This window comes from Dunckerocampus dactyliophorus, chromosome 4 (genome assembly GCF_027744805.1).
Source record: "Dunckerocampus dactyliophorus isolate RoL2022-P2 chromosome 4, RoL_Ddac_1.1, whole genome shotgun sequence".
NCBI lineage: Eukaryota > Metazoa > Chordata > Actinopteri > Syngnathiformes > Syngnathidae > Dunckerocampus > Dunckerocampus dactyliophorus.
Window position 1 is genome coordinate 16,262,536 of NC_072822.1, and position 19,955 is coordinate 16,282,490.

The 19,955-nt window shown below is 41.4% G+C and overlaps 2 protein-coding genes across 3 annotated transcripts; one reads left to right on the forward strand and one right to left on the reverse strand.

The window, feature by feature from the left end:
• Positions 1 to 1,273: 1,273 nt before the first annotated feature.
• Positions 1,274 to 3,336, reverse strand: iscu (iron-sulfur cluster assembly enzyme). The gene is made up of 5 exons (XM_054773924.1): positions 2,702 to 3,336; positions 2,410 to 2,523; positions 2,213 to 2,323; positions 2,050 to 2,128; positions 1,274 to 1,585 (listed from the first exon to the last, which is right to left on the reverse strand). Exons 1-5 carry the CDS (start codon positions 2,780 to 2,782, stop codon positions 1,497 to 1,499), a joined length of 474 nt encoding a protein of 157 aa, XP_054629899.1. The 5' UTR covers positions 2,783 to 3,336; the 3' UTR covers positions 1,274 to 1,496.
• Positions 2,928 to 19,764, forward strand: sart3 (spliceosome associated factor 3, U4/U6 recycling protein). 2 transcript variants are annotated; one of them, XM_054773919.1, is made up of 19 exons: positions 2,928 to 3,144; positions 6,842 to 6,968; positions 7,050 to 7,154; positions 7,237 to 7,421; positions 7,635 to 7,740; positions 8,010 to 8,134; positions 8,235 to 8,390; positions 8,525 to 8,663; positions 8,736 to 8,843; positions 8,941 to 9,018; positions 11,843 to 11,901; positions 12,064 to 12,173; positions 12,251 to 12,363; positions 14,738 to 14,814; positions 14,898 to 15,063; positions 16,916 to 17,364; positions 17,437 to 17,589; positions 17,679 to 17,857; positions 17,934 to 19,755. In XM_054773919.1, exons 1-19 carry the CDS (start codon positions 2,959 to 2,961, stop codon positions 18,100 to 18,102), a joined length of 2,790 nt encoding a protein of 929 aa, XP_054629894.1. In that variant the 5' UTR covers positions 2,928 to 2,958; the 3' UTR covers positions 18,103 to 19,755. The 2 variants fall into 2 exon arrangements, with proteins under 2 accessions (XP_054629894.1, XP_054629895.1); XM_054773920.1 differs by lacking the exons at positions 11,843 to 11,901; positions 12,064 to 12,173; positions 12,251 to 12,363 and having other exon boundaries at positions 17,934 to 19,764.
• Positions 19,765 to 19,955: the final 191 nt, after the last annotated feature.

The window sequence follows — 19,955 nt, forward strand, 5'->3', positions numbered from 1 at the left end:
CAGTTCATTAACAGCGTGACACAGAAAAGTGCATGCCGATGTTGTAATGGTGCGGCGGAGTTAAGGAAGCTAAATGCTGTCTGCTAACCCGTGTTATGGCGAAAGGAACGAGAAGTGCCACATCCACACACCGAGCCAAAGCGGTTCTTTGAAGGTGGACTGGAAGAGGTGAATCTGGGTGAGATTTTGTTCTTTTTCGAATGAGGAAGGACTGCCCTGGAAAAACATGCTGCAAAGCTAAAGTAGCAAGTGTGAACTGAATGACGTGTGGTTTACCCATGCATGTAGTAATAGCGTGCTTTTATTTTGATGGTCGGATTTACAGAATACAGGAAGTTTTACGCCGAGTTCGCCCGAGGGTTGCCGAAGGGACCGGAAAATTGTTGTTTTTTTGGTTGACATTATATTTAGACAAAAGTAAATCTACTTAGAACCTCAAGATCTAACTGTGCAAAACGTAAATTCTTGCAATTGCTAAATTGTTCTTAAAATTTTGATCAGGAGTGTATAATCATGCTTAAAATCTTTGTATTCATGAAAGGTTTATACACTGTAGATCAGGGGTCACCAACGTTTTTTCTTGCGAGAGCTACTTTTAGAAAATGAAAATGGCCAAGAGCTACTCATTTTTGTAGAAATGATTTCCATACCTTATTTCAACCCAAACAGATCAAATATGCTCGTTTTACCAAAACATTCACAAAATGCTGGTATCCACAACTCACATTTTATGTTGCAGAATACTTTTCTTTCTAGTGTTGTCACATTGTTAACTGAAAACCTGAATGAAAAGCAGGCTTGCGGGTACCTCATGTGGTCGTGGGGGGCTACCTGTTGCCCGCGGGCACCACGTTGGTGACCCCTGCTGTAGATGTTCAATGTCTGAAACAGGTACATTTTTGTCTTTTGGTCTGTCTGGAACATGTTTGTACTACACTGTTTACATATATGTACTAGTATATATTCCATTTTGTAACCTTATCTTCAGTTGTTCTTCCAGCCAAATAAACACCTTGATACCAAAATGAATATTGGCATAAGACTAATTTCTCAAAGGTGCCTGTGATTGACTGGTGACAAGTCGACGGCGAACGCCTACATTTCCATTCACCTGTGACCCTGAACAGGGTAGGCAGTGGTAGAAAACACATCTGGGTGGTAAAACTACAAGGAACACAGAATTGTGAAAATATTCAGCATTTACTTCGTTGCAAAATGTGCATCATTCATTCACATTCTCCATTATCTGATTACAAAAAACGACCAGTGGACAAACAGTATTTGTATAGTTTATTCATTCATTTGCTGGGAATAGTATGGGAATGATGCTAGCATCACAAATAGTTTTTTTCTTCCATTACAATTGCCAAAAAAGAAAAAATTAAATTGTCAGATTATTTCAGCAGAATGATTCTCGATCTTCCTGTACAGTCCTGGGACTCCTGACACATCCCTGAGGTACCTCCGGCCTATTATGGATGGTTAATAGTGACAAATTAACTGCTGACTTTGGCATTCTTCTCCTCCTTGTCTTGTTTTATTTTGTAGTCTGACAGGGCTGCTTTGATGGCGTCTTCTGCCAGCACTGAAACATGACGACAGATGATGTGTAAATTTAAAACACTTATCGCCACATTGGCTTGCCCAAAGAAGGCTATTAAGTTGAAGAAATGACATTGATAACAACCATGAAAAAAAAAATCAAAGAACCAACATGATACTTGGGCTACGTTTCAATTTGCGCACTTCCATCAGTACACTTCAATATGTATACTATGTACACTGCATACATATGACAAATGATGCAATATTTATCAGCTTCCTCTCTTCTTTTTAATTGTGAATTGCAACCACTCGAGTTAGTCCCTCTTCTTCCGCTAGTTAGCCAACGTTACGCTACACACTCACGATTTGGGGCGTGTTGAGTGCAAAATCTATCAATCTTTAATTGTAATTGCTCTAATACTGTTGGAAGACACTTATGGAGTGAAAATGCTCAGTGTAAGTATGGAAGTGCTTGAACTGAAACAGCCTGGACATCTTCCTTACTGGAACAATGAAGTTTGACAGGGGGAAGTGAGAGTTCTTTGGCAATGTCTGTGTTCTTGATCCTCAAAGCTTCATCAATCTGCAAGAAAAAAAAGACCAGAGTAACATCAACAAAATGTAAACGGAGCAAAAACATTCCCTGTTTGATTCCTTTTAGACTCACCGACTTCCCCTTCACCCACTCCGTTGCTAAAGAGCTGGAAGCGATGGCTGATCCGCAGCCAAATGTCTTGAATTTGGCGTCCACAATCTTACCGTTCTCATCCACCTCAATCTGAAAATAAACGACAGAATAGAGGACATAATCTGCTAAATAAGCAACAAATTGATTAGTAAAAGGTTATTTTTTTCTTAACTTACCTGAAGTTTCATAACGTCACCACAGGCTGGCGCACCGACCAATCCAGTTCCCACATTTTTAGCATTTTTATCTAACGAGCCCACATTTCTTGGGTTTTCGTAGTGGTCCACAACCTCCGCAAACAGATAAAAACACGACGTTAACGTTTCTTTAGCTATCTATGTTTGAAGAACATGCTTACTAAACCAACAGCACGCAAACAGTGCACACGCAGACATTAGCAGACAACTCAACACATGCTACTGCTGCGTTACCCCAATTAGCAAACATGTCGCAGGATCATTTCGTTACCTTTTTGTGATACGAACAAAGAGTAGTCGGTAACAATCTTCTGTTAAACAACAACGACGACTTTCGTAAAGCCACCGCCATCTTCAGAAACCGAAAATAGGCGGAAATGCCCGAATGAATATGACTCCAGTCGGTTTGTTGACAAACACGGAGGTCAGGAGCAAGGATTGGGAGCGCCCACTAGCGGCCAATCTTTGGTATCACAGTGTTGGATCAGGGTTGTTTAGGGTTGTTACCAGGCAGACAGCCTTTCCAACATGGCAGCGTCAAGCAACGCAGAGCATACGCACTTGCAAGACATGGACGAGGACGATGCGGGGATAGAGGAGCGAGAAATGGACTCGGAGAGCGACGACGAAGAAGGCATGGGAGTGGAAAATTCAGACGACACGTCAGAAGACGAGAAGGAAAATGAAGCCGAAATACAACGGCTTGAAGAGCAGGTAATTCTTAATCACTCGGAGTCAACTAACATTAGCCGAGAAGCTAACAAAAATCAATGGGTGCTAAACACTCACTGACAAAAACACAGCAGATTTACGAATTGGAACTACAATGCTAACGCATCTAACATAAGTTAATAGCGATGAATTGTTGGTTGAAGTTAGCTAAATTAGTTAAATCTGCAAAGTTGTCGTGACGTGATGCTAACGAATAGTGACGGGGAACGTGGGTGTGCTTTGTTGGTACTGTGTGACGTCAAAGCTACTACAAGAAAGGGAATTTGAAAGCTAAGTAAAAGAGTACCATTCCCTTCTATCATCAAATGCCTAAATTTTACTGAATGCACACAACAATTGCGCATATTAATAATTTTACTGTCACGCATGCACTCACATTTTACGCACGCATAAACTTTTAGTACAATTCCAATTTAGCATGTACTAGACCAGGGGTTTTCAAATGTGTGAGCCAGGCTTCATGGGTAGTGCAGCAGCTTGAGAAAATAAAAACACATTTTTCAAACCTGCTAAACTACCTTCATTGATCTGAAAGTCTGGTGAGCAGAAATGTCTGTAAAATAGGGCCCAGAAAATAAATATTTTGAGGAAAAGGGGAGTGCCACACTTTGAAAACTCCTGTACTCATGCACTACTCATGCACTACTCACAACAAGTTACAGATAGTTGCCTTTGTTGTGACATTTCATGATAAAATGTAAAATGCATTAGAACTTGGGGTGCTCCGATCAGGGTTTTATGCTGCCAATTACGATACCCATAAGTGAGATCGGCCGATACCGATCATATGGATTAACTCAGGGCTCCAGACTAACTTTTTTACCAGGAGCACAGTGGCCCCTAACTTAAAAGTTTTTGGACCACAAACAGAAAATGTAGGGGCGCACACCTAAATCATTTTTAAATACTTAAACAATAAATGGTAACTGTCTTCTCTAAACACCCTATTTCTCTCTCTAGATTCTGGAAGGCCTCTTTGGTGGCATTAATTACATTATAACTCCAGTATTGCCCTCTTGTCACACACAATCCAATCACAGTGACCATTAACCCCCCTGCTCTCAAACACATCGGACGGCCTTCTTCTTTGGTGTTTGTCGCTTTTCTTCAGCGGTAAAGCGGCAAAAAATAATATTAAATAATAATCAAATATAATCAGCAAATTAACTGGTATGGTTGCCAACTTTCGTAAAAACAAAGAAGAGACACATTGTTGGCAGGGTCAACCAACCTGGCTGTTTATTTTTAAAATTTTGCACTATTTGACACAAACCTGAATTTAATTTGATACCTGCTTTTAGAGCAATACAAATTAGGGCTGTCTCGACCCACATTTTTTGGCATCCGTTCCAATTTGTTTTTTTAATATACTGTATATATATATATATATTATAGTCATGCCGATCCGATTCGGTATTTTTTTTTAGTTATAATGTTACAAACATGAATTTGTGGAGTTGACTATGGTTATGAAAATAGCTCTTCAAAGCATTAAAAATATTGCGACCTAAGTATTCCTGAATTTACTTTTTTTAATTACACAGCATGACCAACATCATTGTTTGGCTTTTCTTCAACAAACTGTAAGAATGCCTGTGCTTGTGATTAAGGAAGATGTAGTCACAGATGTAATTCCAATCGCGTTCTTAATGTAAGATATTTTTGCACACTTAGACAAATGTGACAAAGAGTGCTCTTATTTTGAGGCGTGGAAATATGTTGTGTGTGTTGCGAATGCCAATTGGCGTTGATACGAGCTGCGTGCAAGAATAAACGTGCCTCTCGTCTTTTTTTCCACTCAGAACCTGCACGTCGTCAGTGGGCATTGTAAAATGGTCCTTACATTAGAGAGGTCAAACACAACACGGTGAAAATGTACTCATATACTCAGCCTGAGTCTCACACACACACACACACACACACACACACACACACACAGCTGCACTGCTAAACTAAGCTAACCCCGGTAGCTTGCATTCACGCTCTGCAACAGAGGAGCTACGGAGCCGTCAAAAGTGAAACTACGGTAACTTCATCACGGTACACCGCAGACATGTCTGCACTGTGGTGCTGCGTTTTCTTCTTCTTGCGGGTGATGGGAGTTGAGTGGCAACCAGCATTGAGACGTATTACTGCACCTACCTTGTTGGAGTGTGGCTTAGAGTTACCAACGTTATGCGGCAACCGCATCGGCCCGATTTTGTGGCGGAAGCAGATATTATCCAATCTTCAAAATACAGCGGATCGGCAGCCGATACCGATCCTGAAGATCGGATCGGGACGTCCCTAATACAAGTCCATGTATTTTCTATGCCGCTTATCCTCATTAGGGTCGCGGGGGTATGCTGGAGCCTATCCCGGCTGACTTCGGGTGAGAGGTGGGGTACACTCTGGACTGTTTGCCAGCCAATCGCAGGGTACATATACAAGTACGTGGGAAATTAATTGTACCAGGCAGCGGGGCTCCAAGTGTGAGAGCGGTCGGTGGAGCCTGGTGTCTTCCACCGCTGAGAAAGGCTGGCCATCTTATCTGATGAATTCAGTAATTTTTCTGGTTATTTGTGACTGTCATGCACATACAGGCGAGTGGTACCCAGCATTTTGGCTGCACTGCCGTTTAACTGATGCTGCACCGTGAGCCTCGAAAACCTACCATACTCCGTCAAGTGTTTGTTCTTCCAATGTCGTATTAAAGTAGAGCCATTTAATGTGCTTCCCCTGCAGGATATTTTTTTGTGGTATGGGTTGCAGGATGCAAACTTTACATCACTCTCACCAACGGCATTTAAGTAATGGGCTTTTGTGATCAGCACTTGTCGATCACATACTTTTCTACAGAAATCGTCCGTTACTGATCGGTAGCCAATCAGTCGGCACATCCCCTAATTATAACCTTTACAACTTAATTTGACCTTCTCTCAACTTTTGAAGGCGCATGTTCAACTGTTTCCGTACTTTTTGCACTGCTTGCTGTTCTCTTACAAGGAGATGAACAGCAAAATTCACAACAGGTTTGTGATCCATGAATCAACCAATACATTTCTTGGTTGAATTAGAATTGGTATTTAAACAGTCTTCTTCAACATGCTGTACACAGTTTGACATCATGAAACCATGACCTAACAACTGGTTAACATTACCTCACCCCAAAAAAAACAACAAAAAAAAACATTACCTCACCATTGCAAGGCTGCTAACAGGATGCTATCAGAGGGAAGTGGCCACTGAGCTGAGAGTGTCATTAGCAGGTTGCACAGAGATAAAAAGACTTGTTTGATTCATGGATTATACTCCTGTGGTGAAGTTTGCCGTTTAGGTTCTTGGTCAAGAATACCAAGTGTTGCAAAACGTACTGAAACATTGAACAGTTGGACATGTGCATTCCAAGTTTAGAGAAGTTCACAAATTGAGGTCATCTGTAGAGTTTATAATGCATTTTGGGTTCACCCTGAAATTTCCCCTACAAGGCGAATATCTATAACTTTTTCTGAATAGTGTACGTCTCTAAATACAGTTTTTTGATTTCTGAAAAGACATTAAAGAAAGATGAACCGGAATGCAAATGTCTCACTAAACTATATGAATATCAAACTTCCCTCAGCATTAGGTTTTCGGTCAAAAAACACTGTAGTGCGTTTAATTGTAATTGTATTGTTGATTACTCTTTTTTTTTTTCTAGCTATCAATCAATGCCTTTGACTACAACTGCCATGTAGATCTCATCAAACTACTGAAGCAGGAGGGAGAGCTTGTTCGTCTGCGGAAGGCCAGGCAGAAGATGAGCGAGCTTTTTCCTCTCACAGAAGGTGTGTGTATATCCACTGCAGGCCTGGATTCACAAAAATAAATTGATCACGGCACCTGAACTCTTCTGTTGAATCCCACAGAGATCTGGCTAGATTGGCTGAAAGATGAGATTCGCCTGAATGAAGAAGAACCAAACCGAGAGAAAGTTAATGAACTTTTTGAGAGGGCTGTAAAAGACTACATCTGTGAGTGTGTCGTGGCAAACCCGTTATTTGACATCTGGCTATGATGCAGTCCTAACATTCAGTGTCTTGTTTTTACACTCAGGCCCAGATATCTGGCTTGAATATGCCCAGTATTCTATTGGCGGTATGGGATCACCAGGTGGCATTGAAAGAGTGAGATCCATCTTTGAGAGAGCAATCACGGCCGTTGGGCTTCACATGACCAAGGGGCAGACGGTGTGGGAGGCATACAGAGAGTTTGAGAATGCTATTCTGGCCACAGTACAGGTCTGTGTTGTCTTCATTGGACACCATTTTAACAGCTGCGCCCATTCCCCCAAATGATATTCATATTTACTTCATTTACATCATATAGTAGCCACTTATGCTGTTTGAGTTGCCAGCGACACTCCTCTTTCTAGATGTGTTTGGGTTAGCACTTACTCCACTCACTTTCATTTGGATGACTTTGTTTCATCTTCCTATTGTCTTTCCTTTCAGCCTGCTCCTGGCAGGATTCCCAACCATGACGAGCAAGAGCTGCTGAACAAGCAGCTTCAGCGCATCCATACACTGTTCCGACGCCAGCTGGCCATCCCTTTAATGGGTAAGGATACCCTCCTTTCGCTCCAGATGGGTTGGTGTACAGTGAGCTGCATTTTGGTTTGTGTGGTCTGCAACTGCTGGTCCAGCCTGAAAAAATAAGAAATGTTTTTGTTTGTCACACATATTGTCTTGATGAGATTTTAAATCAATAATCGAAGCTTTTTGAAAGTCTATAACAGTGACCTAATTTAACATATCTCTATTTTATCATTTTGATAATATAAATGTGTGATATATGTGCCATTATATTAATAATGGTCTTCTTTCTAGACATGGAAGCAACATATGCAGAGTACGAGGACTGGTCTGACCATGGGCCACCTGAGATAGTCTTGAACCAATACAAAAAGGCTTTGCAGCAGAAGGAGAAGTGCAAGCCCTTTGAAGAGTCATTGGTAAGCAACCTCCTATGAGAATTCAAACTTGATTGACTGACACAACCTGTTGGATCATTTGAATGCTGTCCTTAGCATTTATACCGTTGTCTTGTGGCAGCTGGTGGCAGAGACACCTAAACTGGCCGAGTATCAGACCTACATTGACTTTGAAATGAAGGCGGGTGACCCAGCACGGATTCAGATAACCTTTGAGCGAGCTCTGGCAGAGAACTGCCTGGTACCAGACATGTGGACAAAATTCACCACATATCTTGTAAGTATTGGCCAGGCTTGAAAATGAAACCCTGTGATTCATTTGGCTATGACTCATCAGAAAAAACACTCAGTCAAATGTTTGTTTTACTGCCTCTGAAAAGACATGCACATATTTTTCTTTGGCCTCTCCAGGACCGTCAGCTGAAAATCAAAGACTTGGTTCTGTCCACTCATGATCGTGCTGTCAGAAACTGCCCATGGACCATGGGTTTGTGGAAGAGCTACCTGTTAGCTGTAGAAAGGCACGGGGGCACCCATCAAACTGTCACAGGTAAAACTCTTTGACCAATTTCAGCTCATTTTACCAGTCTGAAGTTACTGAATGAGACCCTCTTTCCCACAGATGTGTTTGAAAAGGCGCTGAATGCAGGTTTCATTCAAGCTAAGGATTATGTGGAGATCTGGCAGGCTTACCTCGAATACCTGAGGAGACGTGTGGATTTCAGCCAAGGTGAGGGCAGCACCAGATGAAGCCAGTATTTGTCTTGTGTTTGGAAACCTTTGAATTCAGCCATTGTTCCTCTGCTAATGGATGCTCGATGTCACAGAGTCAAGTAAAGAGTTGGAGGAGCTACGAGGAGCCTTTACTCGCTGTCTGGACTACATAAAACAAGATGTTGAAGAAAGTAGGTGGAATCTCATTTACAATGTTGTAGGGTTGTCATGAGAGCTTGTGAGATTAAAATGTGACGAGATTTCTTTCGTCACGAGATTTCTGTCTCGCAAGAACGGGGCAGCCATAAGCCAATCAGACTGAACTATGGTATCGCTACTATGAGTGATAATATACTAATATGGAAGTGGCAGTGTGCGAGACATTATTGGAACCACAGATTAAGTGCTTTACGCACCTAGCATTCCAACCTACGTCGGTGTTTCCAGCGTCAGCGAGTGATGTGCGGCTGTTTTTTCCACCGGAATTGCTGCCACCGCCTTAATGTTCAAGCAGAAGCTGTAGTAATTCTACATTTCATCAAAGTTACTTAAGATTTGTAAGATCAAAACGCATCGATGTTCGGACTGCACCTTTAATCACAAAGCGATTCTATTTACACTCATTACATTTGGCTGAGCGCCAACGTCATAACACACCTCATATGTAGAAGAGATCCGTGTTGATAATTTAGTGCCATGGCCGCTATATGTAGCGAGTAGGCATGTGCATTAAAAGTGAAAGACAGGAAGTGTTTCTTGCCTCATAAATTTATTCTGTAATTAAATACAAGTGGTCAATAAACATAAAGTATCTGCTGCGCAGGTGAGCGGGAGTGGATCTCCACCTCCGCACCACTGTGCAATGCGGGTCTGAAAGCTGCATAATCACCTCCACAATGCAACCCAACCCCTGACCATTGACATAGAGCCAAGAAGGCAGAGCTTGGACACACTCCTCCATCGCCTGGCAACACCTCGCTTTTCTGTTGAAACACACATCCGAAGTGTGGCGCAGCGGCCATCTGTGGAACGTGGCTCATTGCAGAAATAAAATAAACAAAAACCCATCAGCTGCGAGGGCAAGCATCAGGGTCTGGTGCAATGGGTTTTGTGTGGTGGTCAAGGCCGGGTGCCTCGGCGACCCGGTCTTCAGTGCACAAATCTGCTTTTTGGGACATAGAACATAACTTCTCTGGTGTGCAAGGAGCCTGAGCTTGTGTGAGAGGTTGAGACATTCAGACCAGACATGGTCACACTCACCTCGACCCACAGTTTGGGCTCTGGAACCAAACTCTTCGACAGGGCTGGATCTTGTTCTACTCTGTGGTTGCTGCAGGGGAGAGGCGGCGAGCTGGTGTGGGCTTATTAATACCTCCCCGGCTCGGTGCCTGTGTTACAGTCATCCTCTGTGAATGAGAGGGTCACTTACTTTACGCCTTCGCTTTGAGGAAAGGGTCATGACTGTCGTTGGTGCATATGCGCCAAATGGCAGTTCAGAGTGCTCAGCCTTCTTGGAGTCTTATCAGACTGGTGCTGGAGAGCATCCCTACTGGTGACTCCAGAGTTCTACTGGGAGACTTTAACGCCTTCGTGGGCAATGACGGTGTGATCTGGAGGGGCGTGATTGGAAGGAATGGCCTCCGCAATCTGAACCCGTTCGGTATAATGCCTGTGCGATTTCTGTCCTGTTCAAACACCATGTTTGAACATAAGTATGCCCACAAGTGCACCTGGCCTGGCACCAGGACACCCTACTGTGAAGGTTGAGGTGTGAGGTTGACAGGCAGAAGCATAGCGTCTGCAGTAATGTGGTCTGTGTACTGCACCATAGTGGTGAAGAGAGTGCGAAGCCGGAAGGCAAAGCTCTCAATTTACCGGTCGATCTATGTTTCCACGCTCACCTATGGTCATGACCGAAAGAACAAGATTGTGGATACAAGCGACCAAAATGAGTTTTTTTTGTAGGGTGGCTAGACTCACCCTAAGAGATAGGGTGAGGAGCTCAGTCATCCGGGAGGAGCTCAGAGCCGCTGCTCCTTCACATCGAGAGGAACCAGTTGAGGTGGCTCAGGTATCTAGTCTGGATGCCTCCTGCCCACCTCCCTGGTGAGGTGTTCCGAGCATACCCAGCCAGGAGGAGGCTGACCTAGGACATGATGGAGGGATTATGTCTCACAGCTGGTCTGGGAGCACCTTGGTGTCCTCACAGTGGAACTGGAAGGAGGACCGGTGACCGAAAAGTGTGGGCTTCCCTACTGAGACGGCTGCCCTTGTGACCTAGACCCGGATAAGCAGAAGAAAATGGATTGATGGATGGATAATCCCAGCAAAAGTGTAAAAAGTAATTAGAAAATGTAATTAGAAAATGCTAAAATGTTGATACTAATAAAACCACAAAGATTTGTCTTTAAATATATGTACAGCATTGTTTTAAAAAAAAAAGTTAAATATCAAAAGACAACTGGCCAGGCCTGACATAAATAGTCAATACCTAGTACCGGTAGACAAAAAGAATGAGATGGCATTGTTCAACTACAAGCTGGAACTATTAGTGCTGGCAAGCCTTATTGAAAAGGCAGGATTTCAAGAAATGCTGCTAACGTTGGTATGAATTGCCTGTGAAAAAATACATGTCACAAATGCCAATTCCGCAACTTTACAGAGTAAATGATGACACGTTAAAGGAAATATTGCACTATTAAGCAGTGATTATATATTATCATAACAGTGGCTCAAACATTTTGACAATATCATTGAGCGTCAATTTGTGGGACAATAAACATTTAAAAACGCATCTGCATTGTTTTGTGCCTTGGTTAAATAAAAAAGTTAGTTTGTCCAGTCAGTTTTTAATTGTACTTTTCTTAAAATTAATGTTAATGAAGAAAATCTTGTCTCGTCTCAATCTAGTGGACCCAATCTCGTGCATAGTCTCGTCTCATGGCACCCCTACAATGTTGTATTGGTTCATTAAAATTAAATCCCAGTCTGACTCATGATGTCATGACTCTGCAGGATTTGGTGAAAGTGGAGACCCTTCATGTAACATAATGCAGATTTGGGCAAGGATTGAGGTATGAATTGTTACTTTGGCAACTGTGTTGAGGAGATGAACCCCTGTTGTGTTGAACCATATTCGTTTTTATTTAATTCATTATTTGTTCTACTGATAAGAAGGCTTGTATGTGTCAGTCTGTATCAGCTTGGTACAAATAAAGCCCCTGTTTACCTCTCAGGCCTTGCATTGTAAGAACATACAGAAAGCCAGAGAACTGTGGGACAGCATCATGACAAAAGGGAATGCCAAATATGCCAACATGTGGTTGGAGTACTATAACCTTGAAAGGTCTGTCAGGCGCATGTCACGTTCAAACAAAACAAACTTAGTGCCTGCTCACTTTTATTGCTTTACTTTCTCTCCAGAGCTTATGGAGATTCTGTCCACTGTCGAAAAGCTCTTCACAGAGCGGTCCAGTGCACCTCAGACTACCCAGAACACGTGTGTGAAGTCCTGCTCACCTTTGAGAGAGTGGAAGGTGAGCTCCCCCACATACTGTATGGTAGGGGTCGGGAACCTTTTTGGCTAAGAGAGCCATAAAATCCACTTATTTTAAACTGTATTTCTGTGAGAGCCAGATAATATTTTTTTTAACATCGAATGTAACTAAATGCACACATTTTTAAGCAAGACCAACAATTTAGAGTATAATACTGTAAGTCTCTGAATTTATTAATTTTAATAATGTTATCCTGAAGTTAACCAATAATAAATAAACTACTGTACTTCTTACCATTAATATGACGTCTGGTGTTACATGATTTTGCACGGTGCTCTTCATCTTTCTTTTTCGCCATCTTCTTCATCAAAAGTCGAATTAGCTAGTTGACTATTTGATTAAAGGAGAGCAGTTTTCTTCTTGACCTCTCAATGACCCGGATACGCTACCGCATTATCCAATAATAATCAAGTTTTGGTGTCTGACACGGAAAATATCAGAAGGACAGCTGGCATTGGCTGTTGCCACCCGCATTGTGGCAAAAAAACGGGTGGATCGATTAAAATTAGGGGTGCCACAATTCTTTTTAATAACGATTCTATAGGTATCACGATTTGTGGTTGCCGATAATATTCAAGGACGATATTGGTTCATTTAGAACGATACGATCCGAAACAATTCAATTTTAATCGATTCAGTAACTTTTTAGCCAAAAATTCAACCAGTGTGACTGTGAAATAAATACTTGGATACTGGACAGTGCAAGTGAAGTTTCCTAGATTTGCGGTGTTTTTTTGTAAGGGAATCGGGTATAAATGATTCATAATGCTGACATACTTATGAATAAATTATCAATGAGTACAAAAAATGTGTTTAAAACACAGTACAACATCAGGATGAACAGAGGGTCGCATAGCTTGCTATGAGTAATTATTTACTTTAAATAGTGCAATCCAAACCTGCACTTTGCACCAAAGGTGAGGGACATTATACAAATTCCTCAGCAAATGAATTAGGTGTTGAAACTTTCTCACCTGTTTGAGCCGATGGAAGCAGGGGCTTTTTTGGGCTGATAATCCTCTGCAGCGCACATATGTTACAAGATTTTTAAATATTTAAAATCAAGTCTGTGATTAATTCTGTCTGATAAAACATGACTTTGAACTTTAATTTGATACCTCATTCACCTCTCTACCCCAAGCATTAAAGAAGTTAAAGCAAATTTCATACTGGGAAATAGTGCCTTTGGTTCCAATTGCTTTAACTTGAAGTCAAGACAAAAGCTCGACCCACGGACCTTGGCAAGTACAACCGCATTACAAAATATATAAAACAGTGGGCTGTGGCATGTTTTGAAAGTCAACAGTAGGCATTTAATTTTTTTTGATCATCAAAAAGTTCAGGGAAGAAAATAAAGTGTCATAATTTTCATGTCCTTGATGCTGCAGCAGCACACTGTATTGGTTTCCACGCCACACTACATATTGCATGTACACAGTAATTCCGGGGCAAAACATATTTTGCACCATCAAATTTTAACGAAATTTCATCTGCAGATGTCCCACATACATTTTATCCTGAATCTCCAATCCATGAGTTTGAAAGGCTTAAAGTTGGACTTAACTTTTCTGTATATGAATAAAAATACAACCGATATATGAAATTTTTTTTTGCATTTTTAAGGATGTCCCCACGGACTCTCGTCATCGAGCGCGCATGCACAATGTTAGAGTTTTGCATCACTAAAATACATGATTGTATTTGTAACATTCCTACATACCGGTATGTGTTTTGACCTGGGCACGCCGCGCTGGATGATGACGTCAATAAGCGTCACTGCTAGTGGATCGGAAACTACCTAGAGCAGGGGTCACCAACGTTTTTCCTTGTGAGAGCTACTTTTACAAAATGAAAATGGCCAAGAGCTACTCATTTTTGTAACATTTATTTTCAGAGCTTATTTTAAACCCAAACAAAGCGAATATGCTTGTTTTACCAGAACATGACCAAAATGCTGGTGTCCACAACTCACATTTTGTATTTCAGAATGCATTTTTGATATATATGTCGTCCGGAATGGATGCTTGCTGAACCCAGATCAATGTATGAATGTTGAATCATAGGAACATAAATCGATGCATCGATTTATCATTACACCCCTAATTATAATGCATGAGAATGTTTTATATTTTGAACGTTATTTTTAACACTGATTTCTGTAATGTTTTGCTTTAAAAAGTCAGCATAATCTTTTTTTAAATAAATACATTTTTATCTTGTTAAGAAATGTCTGAGAGCCAGATGCAGTCATCAAAAGAGCCACATCTGGCGAGCCTTAGGTTCCCTACCCCTGCTGTATGGTTTTAGACTGATTGAACAGATCTTGATGACTTTTCTGCATCTGCATGTTCAGGTTCTTTGGAGGACTGGGATGTGGCAGTTCAGAAAACAGAGACTCGGCTGAACAGGCTTAATGAGCAACGGGCAAAGGTTTGGAGCACACAATATCATTCGTTGGAGCATTTTTGTCTTTTTGCTGCTTTTCACCATCATGACCATCCTCGGACCATCAGGTGGCAGAAAAAGAAGCCATCCACGCTCAACAAGAGGAAGACCTAGCTGAGCAGAGGCGGAAGGCCAAGACAGACAAGAAGGCTCAGAAGAAACTTCAGAAGGGTGGTCGATTTGGGGAGAAGAGGAAAGCAGATGTTGAGCAGGATGAGTGGAATGACAACGCAGGTAAAGTAAATATGCATAGCTAAATATATGCAACATACGATGCATATACAAAGTGAACATGATATAATAAGTCAACAATGCTCCATTTACATATCATTAAATAAATATTAACCAAGCAACAGTGACATTGTTGTTATTATTAGTAGTAACATTGTTAGGCCGATCTAACTACGTTACTGGCATAATGACACCTTGCCACACCACACCGGCTACTAGCCGGCTAGCAACTAGCTTCACCACACACTTGCCCGCAGCGCATCACAATGCACTCACAACTCCTCAGGCGATGACCGTAGGGTAAAGCTACATATTGGAGCTGCTGCTGTGTTTTTACTTTTGAGTTTGGAGAAGTTAACACTAGGTGTAGTGTTCATTTCTATGATGCTATGTGAAATCAATGTGCCCAGGAAGGAAGTTCCGGTAATGCTTAAAGTATTCCATGTTATCACGAATCTACCACTACATGGTTACAGCATGTGCACTACACTACAGGTCAAACGTTTTAGAACACTTCAATTTCTATGCAGGAATAACATACTTCAAGTGTTAAGATGGTCTGTCTCCCTTTCATTGTTAATTCCCTTTTTTATTGCCATTTTGGTAGCAACAAATGACTTTCTCCAGTACAGTTCTGTTCAACTGATTGATGTTCACGAGGGTATAGGGTATATATACCACAATGTGTTCTGAACACTGTTTATGTGCAGACAGAGGAGGTAGTAAGTACTCCAGAACTTGGAACACCTGTAGGAATTGGCTGCAGCAACAGGCAGGGCTTGATCAACCTCCATTGTCCCTGAAACAGGCCTCACATTATTTTTCAGTTTTGGGTAACCTTACCTTTTTTTTAACCTCTGGGACTTCACCACTTACCTTTGTACCATTTCAAGCTATTCATTGGACTTGAACGACTTGATTTTCAATAAATAACTGGAAAAATTGGGGCGTTCTAAAACTTTTGACCGGTAGTGTGTATACAACCATAAAATATTGTTGGAGGTTTTTTAACACTACAGCTCAGCCATTTGGCTTTTCTAACTGTCATGCCCAAAGGACAGCCAAGTGGCTAGATTAGTTTTGAACTAATATCCTAATCTATTCAGAGAATCAGTCATCATCTGTGAACGCTAATCTGGCAGGTAATGGCTGCGTTTACAAAACAAAGGTGGGTAATTGTAGGTTATTGAGTTATTAATTTTAAACTACACAGCATTTTGGCTGTCCTCTGGGCATGGGAGCAGGAGTAAGAAAACCCTGGGACTTCTATTAATAGCGGTCTTTGTAGGTGGCATAGGCGTGTCCCATTACGTGCTGTAGTGAGCTGTCTCTTTTTGTTTTGTTTTTTTTATATCTTCAGAACACACAGAAAAGAGAAAGTGTGTTCATGTCTCATATAAGGATTGTGGCTGGTGAGCAAAATTTTAAGTGCAATTTTCCTTTTAAAAGCTAAAAAATAAATTAATTAAAGTTAGATTCATGAATGTTCACACAGTCTAAAACTGATACCGTGTTTTCCGGACTATAAGTCAGACTTATTTTCATGGTTTGGCTGGTCCTGCGACTTGTACTCCGGAGCGACTCGTTATATATGTTTTTTTTTCACACTGACAGCTGCGAGATGGCGTTCCAGGCTTGTGTGCCGGTATATGCTGCTACTATCACTCATTTACCACTGAATATTTACAATGTAGAAATCAATTTCTAAAGGCAGTTTAGGCCCTGTCCACACAATACGGATATTTTAAAACAGTATATTTTTCTATGCGTCTATGCGTGCTGTCACTTCTCATTGTAAATTCACTATACTTCTAAGGAAATACGCGTCTTAATCTGTTTCCCCTGTCATTGACAGAACAAGCTCCTAAGCGACACAGAGGAAATGGCGAGCAAAGCACAGAGGAGTACATGGAGACTGAAACTGGACTACTTGGGAGGAATGCTCCTTCTGGCTATAAAGGTTCGGCACCTGGAAACAAGAAATCCCAGCAGGCCAGTGTACAGAAGCAAAGCCATGATAAGCCTGAGCTTCGGGACGATAGCAACAGTGTGTTCGTTAGCAACCTGACATACACCTTGGAGGAGCCCGAGGCCAAACTTAGAGCACTCTTTGAGCCCTGTGGACCCATTAAACAGATTCGCCTTGTCTCCAGCAACAAAGGGAGCTTCAAGGGCTATGGTTATGTGGAGTTTGAAAGTTCTGTGTCCGTCCACGAAGCCCTCAAACTGGACAGAAGTGAGGTGGAGGGCAGGCCTGTGTTTGTGTCACCGTGTGTAGACAAGAACAAGAACCCATACTTTAAGGTAAGTATGATGAATTCATGGTGTGCAATGCTACTGATCGCTCTTAGCTAACCTAACCTAACCTCTCTGTAGGTGTTCAAGTACAACACATCTATGGAGAAACACAAAATCTTTATCCAGGGGCTACCATTTTCCTGCACCAAGGAGCAACTGGAAGAAATAAGCAGGTGCCATGGCACCGTTAAAGAAGTTCGTCTGGTCACATATCGCTCAGGAAAGCCCAAAGTGCGACATGAAGAGTACAAAGTGGTGACCATAAGAATGAGGAGGACAGCTAATGGATCCACCTTCTCTTTCCCTCTGTGCTTCTGCAGGGTTTGGCGTATGTTGAGTTTGCTGATGAAGCCCAAGCTTCTCAGGCAGTCTTAAAAATGGATGGCACCTATGTGGATCATCATCAGATCAGGGTTGCTATAAGCAACCCTCCACGCAGATTCCTACCTGGTCCCAATCAGCCCGCAGCACCCCTGATGCCTCGCCCGGTCCACGGAGGGTAAGTTCACTGATTGGCCTCTTACACAGGACTTTCCCTACAACGCACAAATGAAACCTTTGATTTCTTTTCCCAGGAGAGGCAGAGGACGCACACAGTTGTCATTGCTCCCTCGATCCCTGCATCGCCAAAGTGGTCCAGCAAGCAAAGTTGAGAATGGGACTGCGCACGAGCGAGGTGCTGGAGATGCTCTGTCAAATTCTTTATCAAATTCAGACTTTGCCAAGATGCTCTTGAACAAGTAGAAAGATGTTCATCCCTTTCAAACAGGATCACCCTTGGTCCTTGTCATTTTTACTTTTTCTGTCTCTGGCTGTGTTTAAATGTTGCTGTCAGGTTGTTTTATTAAAACAAAGTGTATAATAAATGTGTAAATATTGTTTGGAAAATTATAGGCACCATCTGAAAAACTTCAGCATTTTTATTTCTATGTGATGTAATGTGAAATGTAGGGAAATTATTTTTTTTGTAGAATTCTGCTAAACGCAAATATCAAGGTCAACATTTGCAGTGTTTTAGCAAAGATTGTTTTAGCGTAACTATATAAGTTTGAGAGGACTGGACTTGTGACGTATCTCACAGTATCCAACTACACACGTCTCCACACTGCCACATTTAAATATGTTAAAATCAAAAAGCCACATTGGTTAACTGAAATGTGCATATGTGATGATAGGGTCTGTTCTGTATGGATGTTACGTCAGTTCCAGTTTTCTAATTATGGTATTTGTGTTAAAAAAAAAAAAAAAAAGTTCAAATTTTAGATGTATGACAAGAGTTTTTATTCCTCTATAACAATCAGCTGGCTGCTTAACAGTAGGATGCCATGGAGTAACTGATAAAATGTTTTTTTAAGCCTACATGGATTTTAAGGAAAGTATTTTAAGATGTTTCCATGTACATTGAAACCTCCGAAGTTGAAGAAACTTCCAAGTTCTAGTTTCAAACCAATGTTTCCCCATAGAAAATAATAAAGGGTGTATAAAAAAATACACTCTCCAGAAAGTAGCCACTAAAGTTACAATTGAATATTTTCATGACATTTCTTTATTTGCACATGTTGGTAGTGACATCATCCTTCGGTCTATATCAAAATGTATTGCATAATTGCATGCATGACTGTACACAGGCCTGTTTTCCAGTGGGCAAAAAATTCCTCCCAAAAATGACATTACAACATTAACGGTGACAATTATCTCTGAAAGTTGAATGAGCATATTGTTCGTACTCTCAGAGGAATGCCGTGTTTTCGTCTTGAAGGAAATGGGCAGCTGGCTCGTGTTTGGTGTGCCCAAGATGGGGGGCCACCACACCGGAGGAGAACTGTAACTGATCGGCTAACAGAGGTTTTTGGGGACCATGTTGCTTTGAACTGCCCAGTGGAATGGCCCCCGATGTCACCTGATTTAACACCTTGGGACTTTTTGCTTTGGGGCCATCTCAAATCAAAAGTGTATGTGACACCACCACAGGACGACATTGAACAGCGAATCAGAGCTGAAGTTAACATCCTCCAGAGGGACGGGAATAATGAGGCGAGCAGTGCAGGACATGCGGAGGAGAGCGCAACTGTGCATTCAAAGAAATGGAGGTCATGTTGAGGACTTGGCAAAAAGTTACATCCATTACCCCAAGTAGCGTAAACAGGGTTTAGAACAAAATTTCTCATTTTGCATCACAGTTTAAGGCTTTTTCTTAAATTTTAACCCTTTAATTTTTTTGAGCAATTTTTTTTTTTTGCCCAATGGAAAACGGGCCTGTGTTCAGTCGTGCATGCAACTATGCCATCAATTTTGGTATGGACCAAAGGATGATGTCCTTACCAACATATGTAAATAAAGACTTTTCATGAAAATATCTAAAGGTGACTTTTTTTGATACACCCTGTATTAAAAGTTTATAATGGCAACAAGTATTATTGATTTATATATATATATATATGTATATATGTATTTTTAGGGTGCTTACAGCTTGTCTGATATGGAACCTACAGACGACCCCTGTAATGAGTGAGGTAAGTATCATGTTTTTTTTTTTTTTTTGGTTCTCGGATGTTTTTTAAAAAAAAATAAATTACTATGCAGAATATGCCATTCAC

What these genes read in the sequence shown, in the direction of transcription:
- sart3 (XM_054773919.1), top strand. Translation starts at nt 2,959, where the DNA reads ATGGCAGCGTCAAGCAACGCAGAGCATACGCACTTGCAAGACATGGAC. An exon ending in AAAACAAGATGTTGAAGAAA is followed by an intron (nt 9,019 to 11,842) that starts GTAGGTGGAATC and finishes ATGACTCTGCAG; the next exon opens with GATTTGGTGAAAGTGGAGAC. An exon ending in ATCGCTCAGGAAAGCCCAAA is followed by an intron (nt 17,590 to 17,678) that starts GTGCGACATGAA and finishes GTGCTTCTGCAG; the next exon opens with GGTTTGGCGTATGTTGAGTT.
- iscu (XM_054773924.1), bottom strand. Translation starts at nt 2,782, where the DNA reads ATGGCGGTGGCTTTACGAAAGTCGTCGTTGTTGTTTAACAGAAGATTG. An exon ending in TTTGTTCGTATCACAAAAAG is followed by an intron (nt 2,524 to 2,701) that starts GTAACGAAATGA and finishes CTGTTTGCGGAG; the next exon opens with GTTGTGGACCACTACGAAAA. An exon ending in TGTCAAACTTCATTGTTCCA is followed by an intron (nt 1,586 to 2,049) that starts GTAAGGAAGATG and finishes GTCATGTTTCAG; the next exon opens with TGCTGGCAGAAGACGCCATC.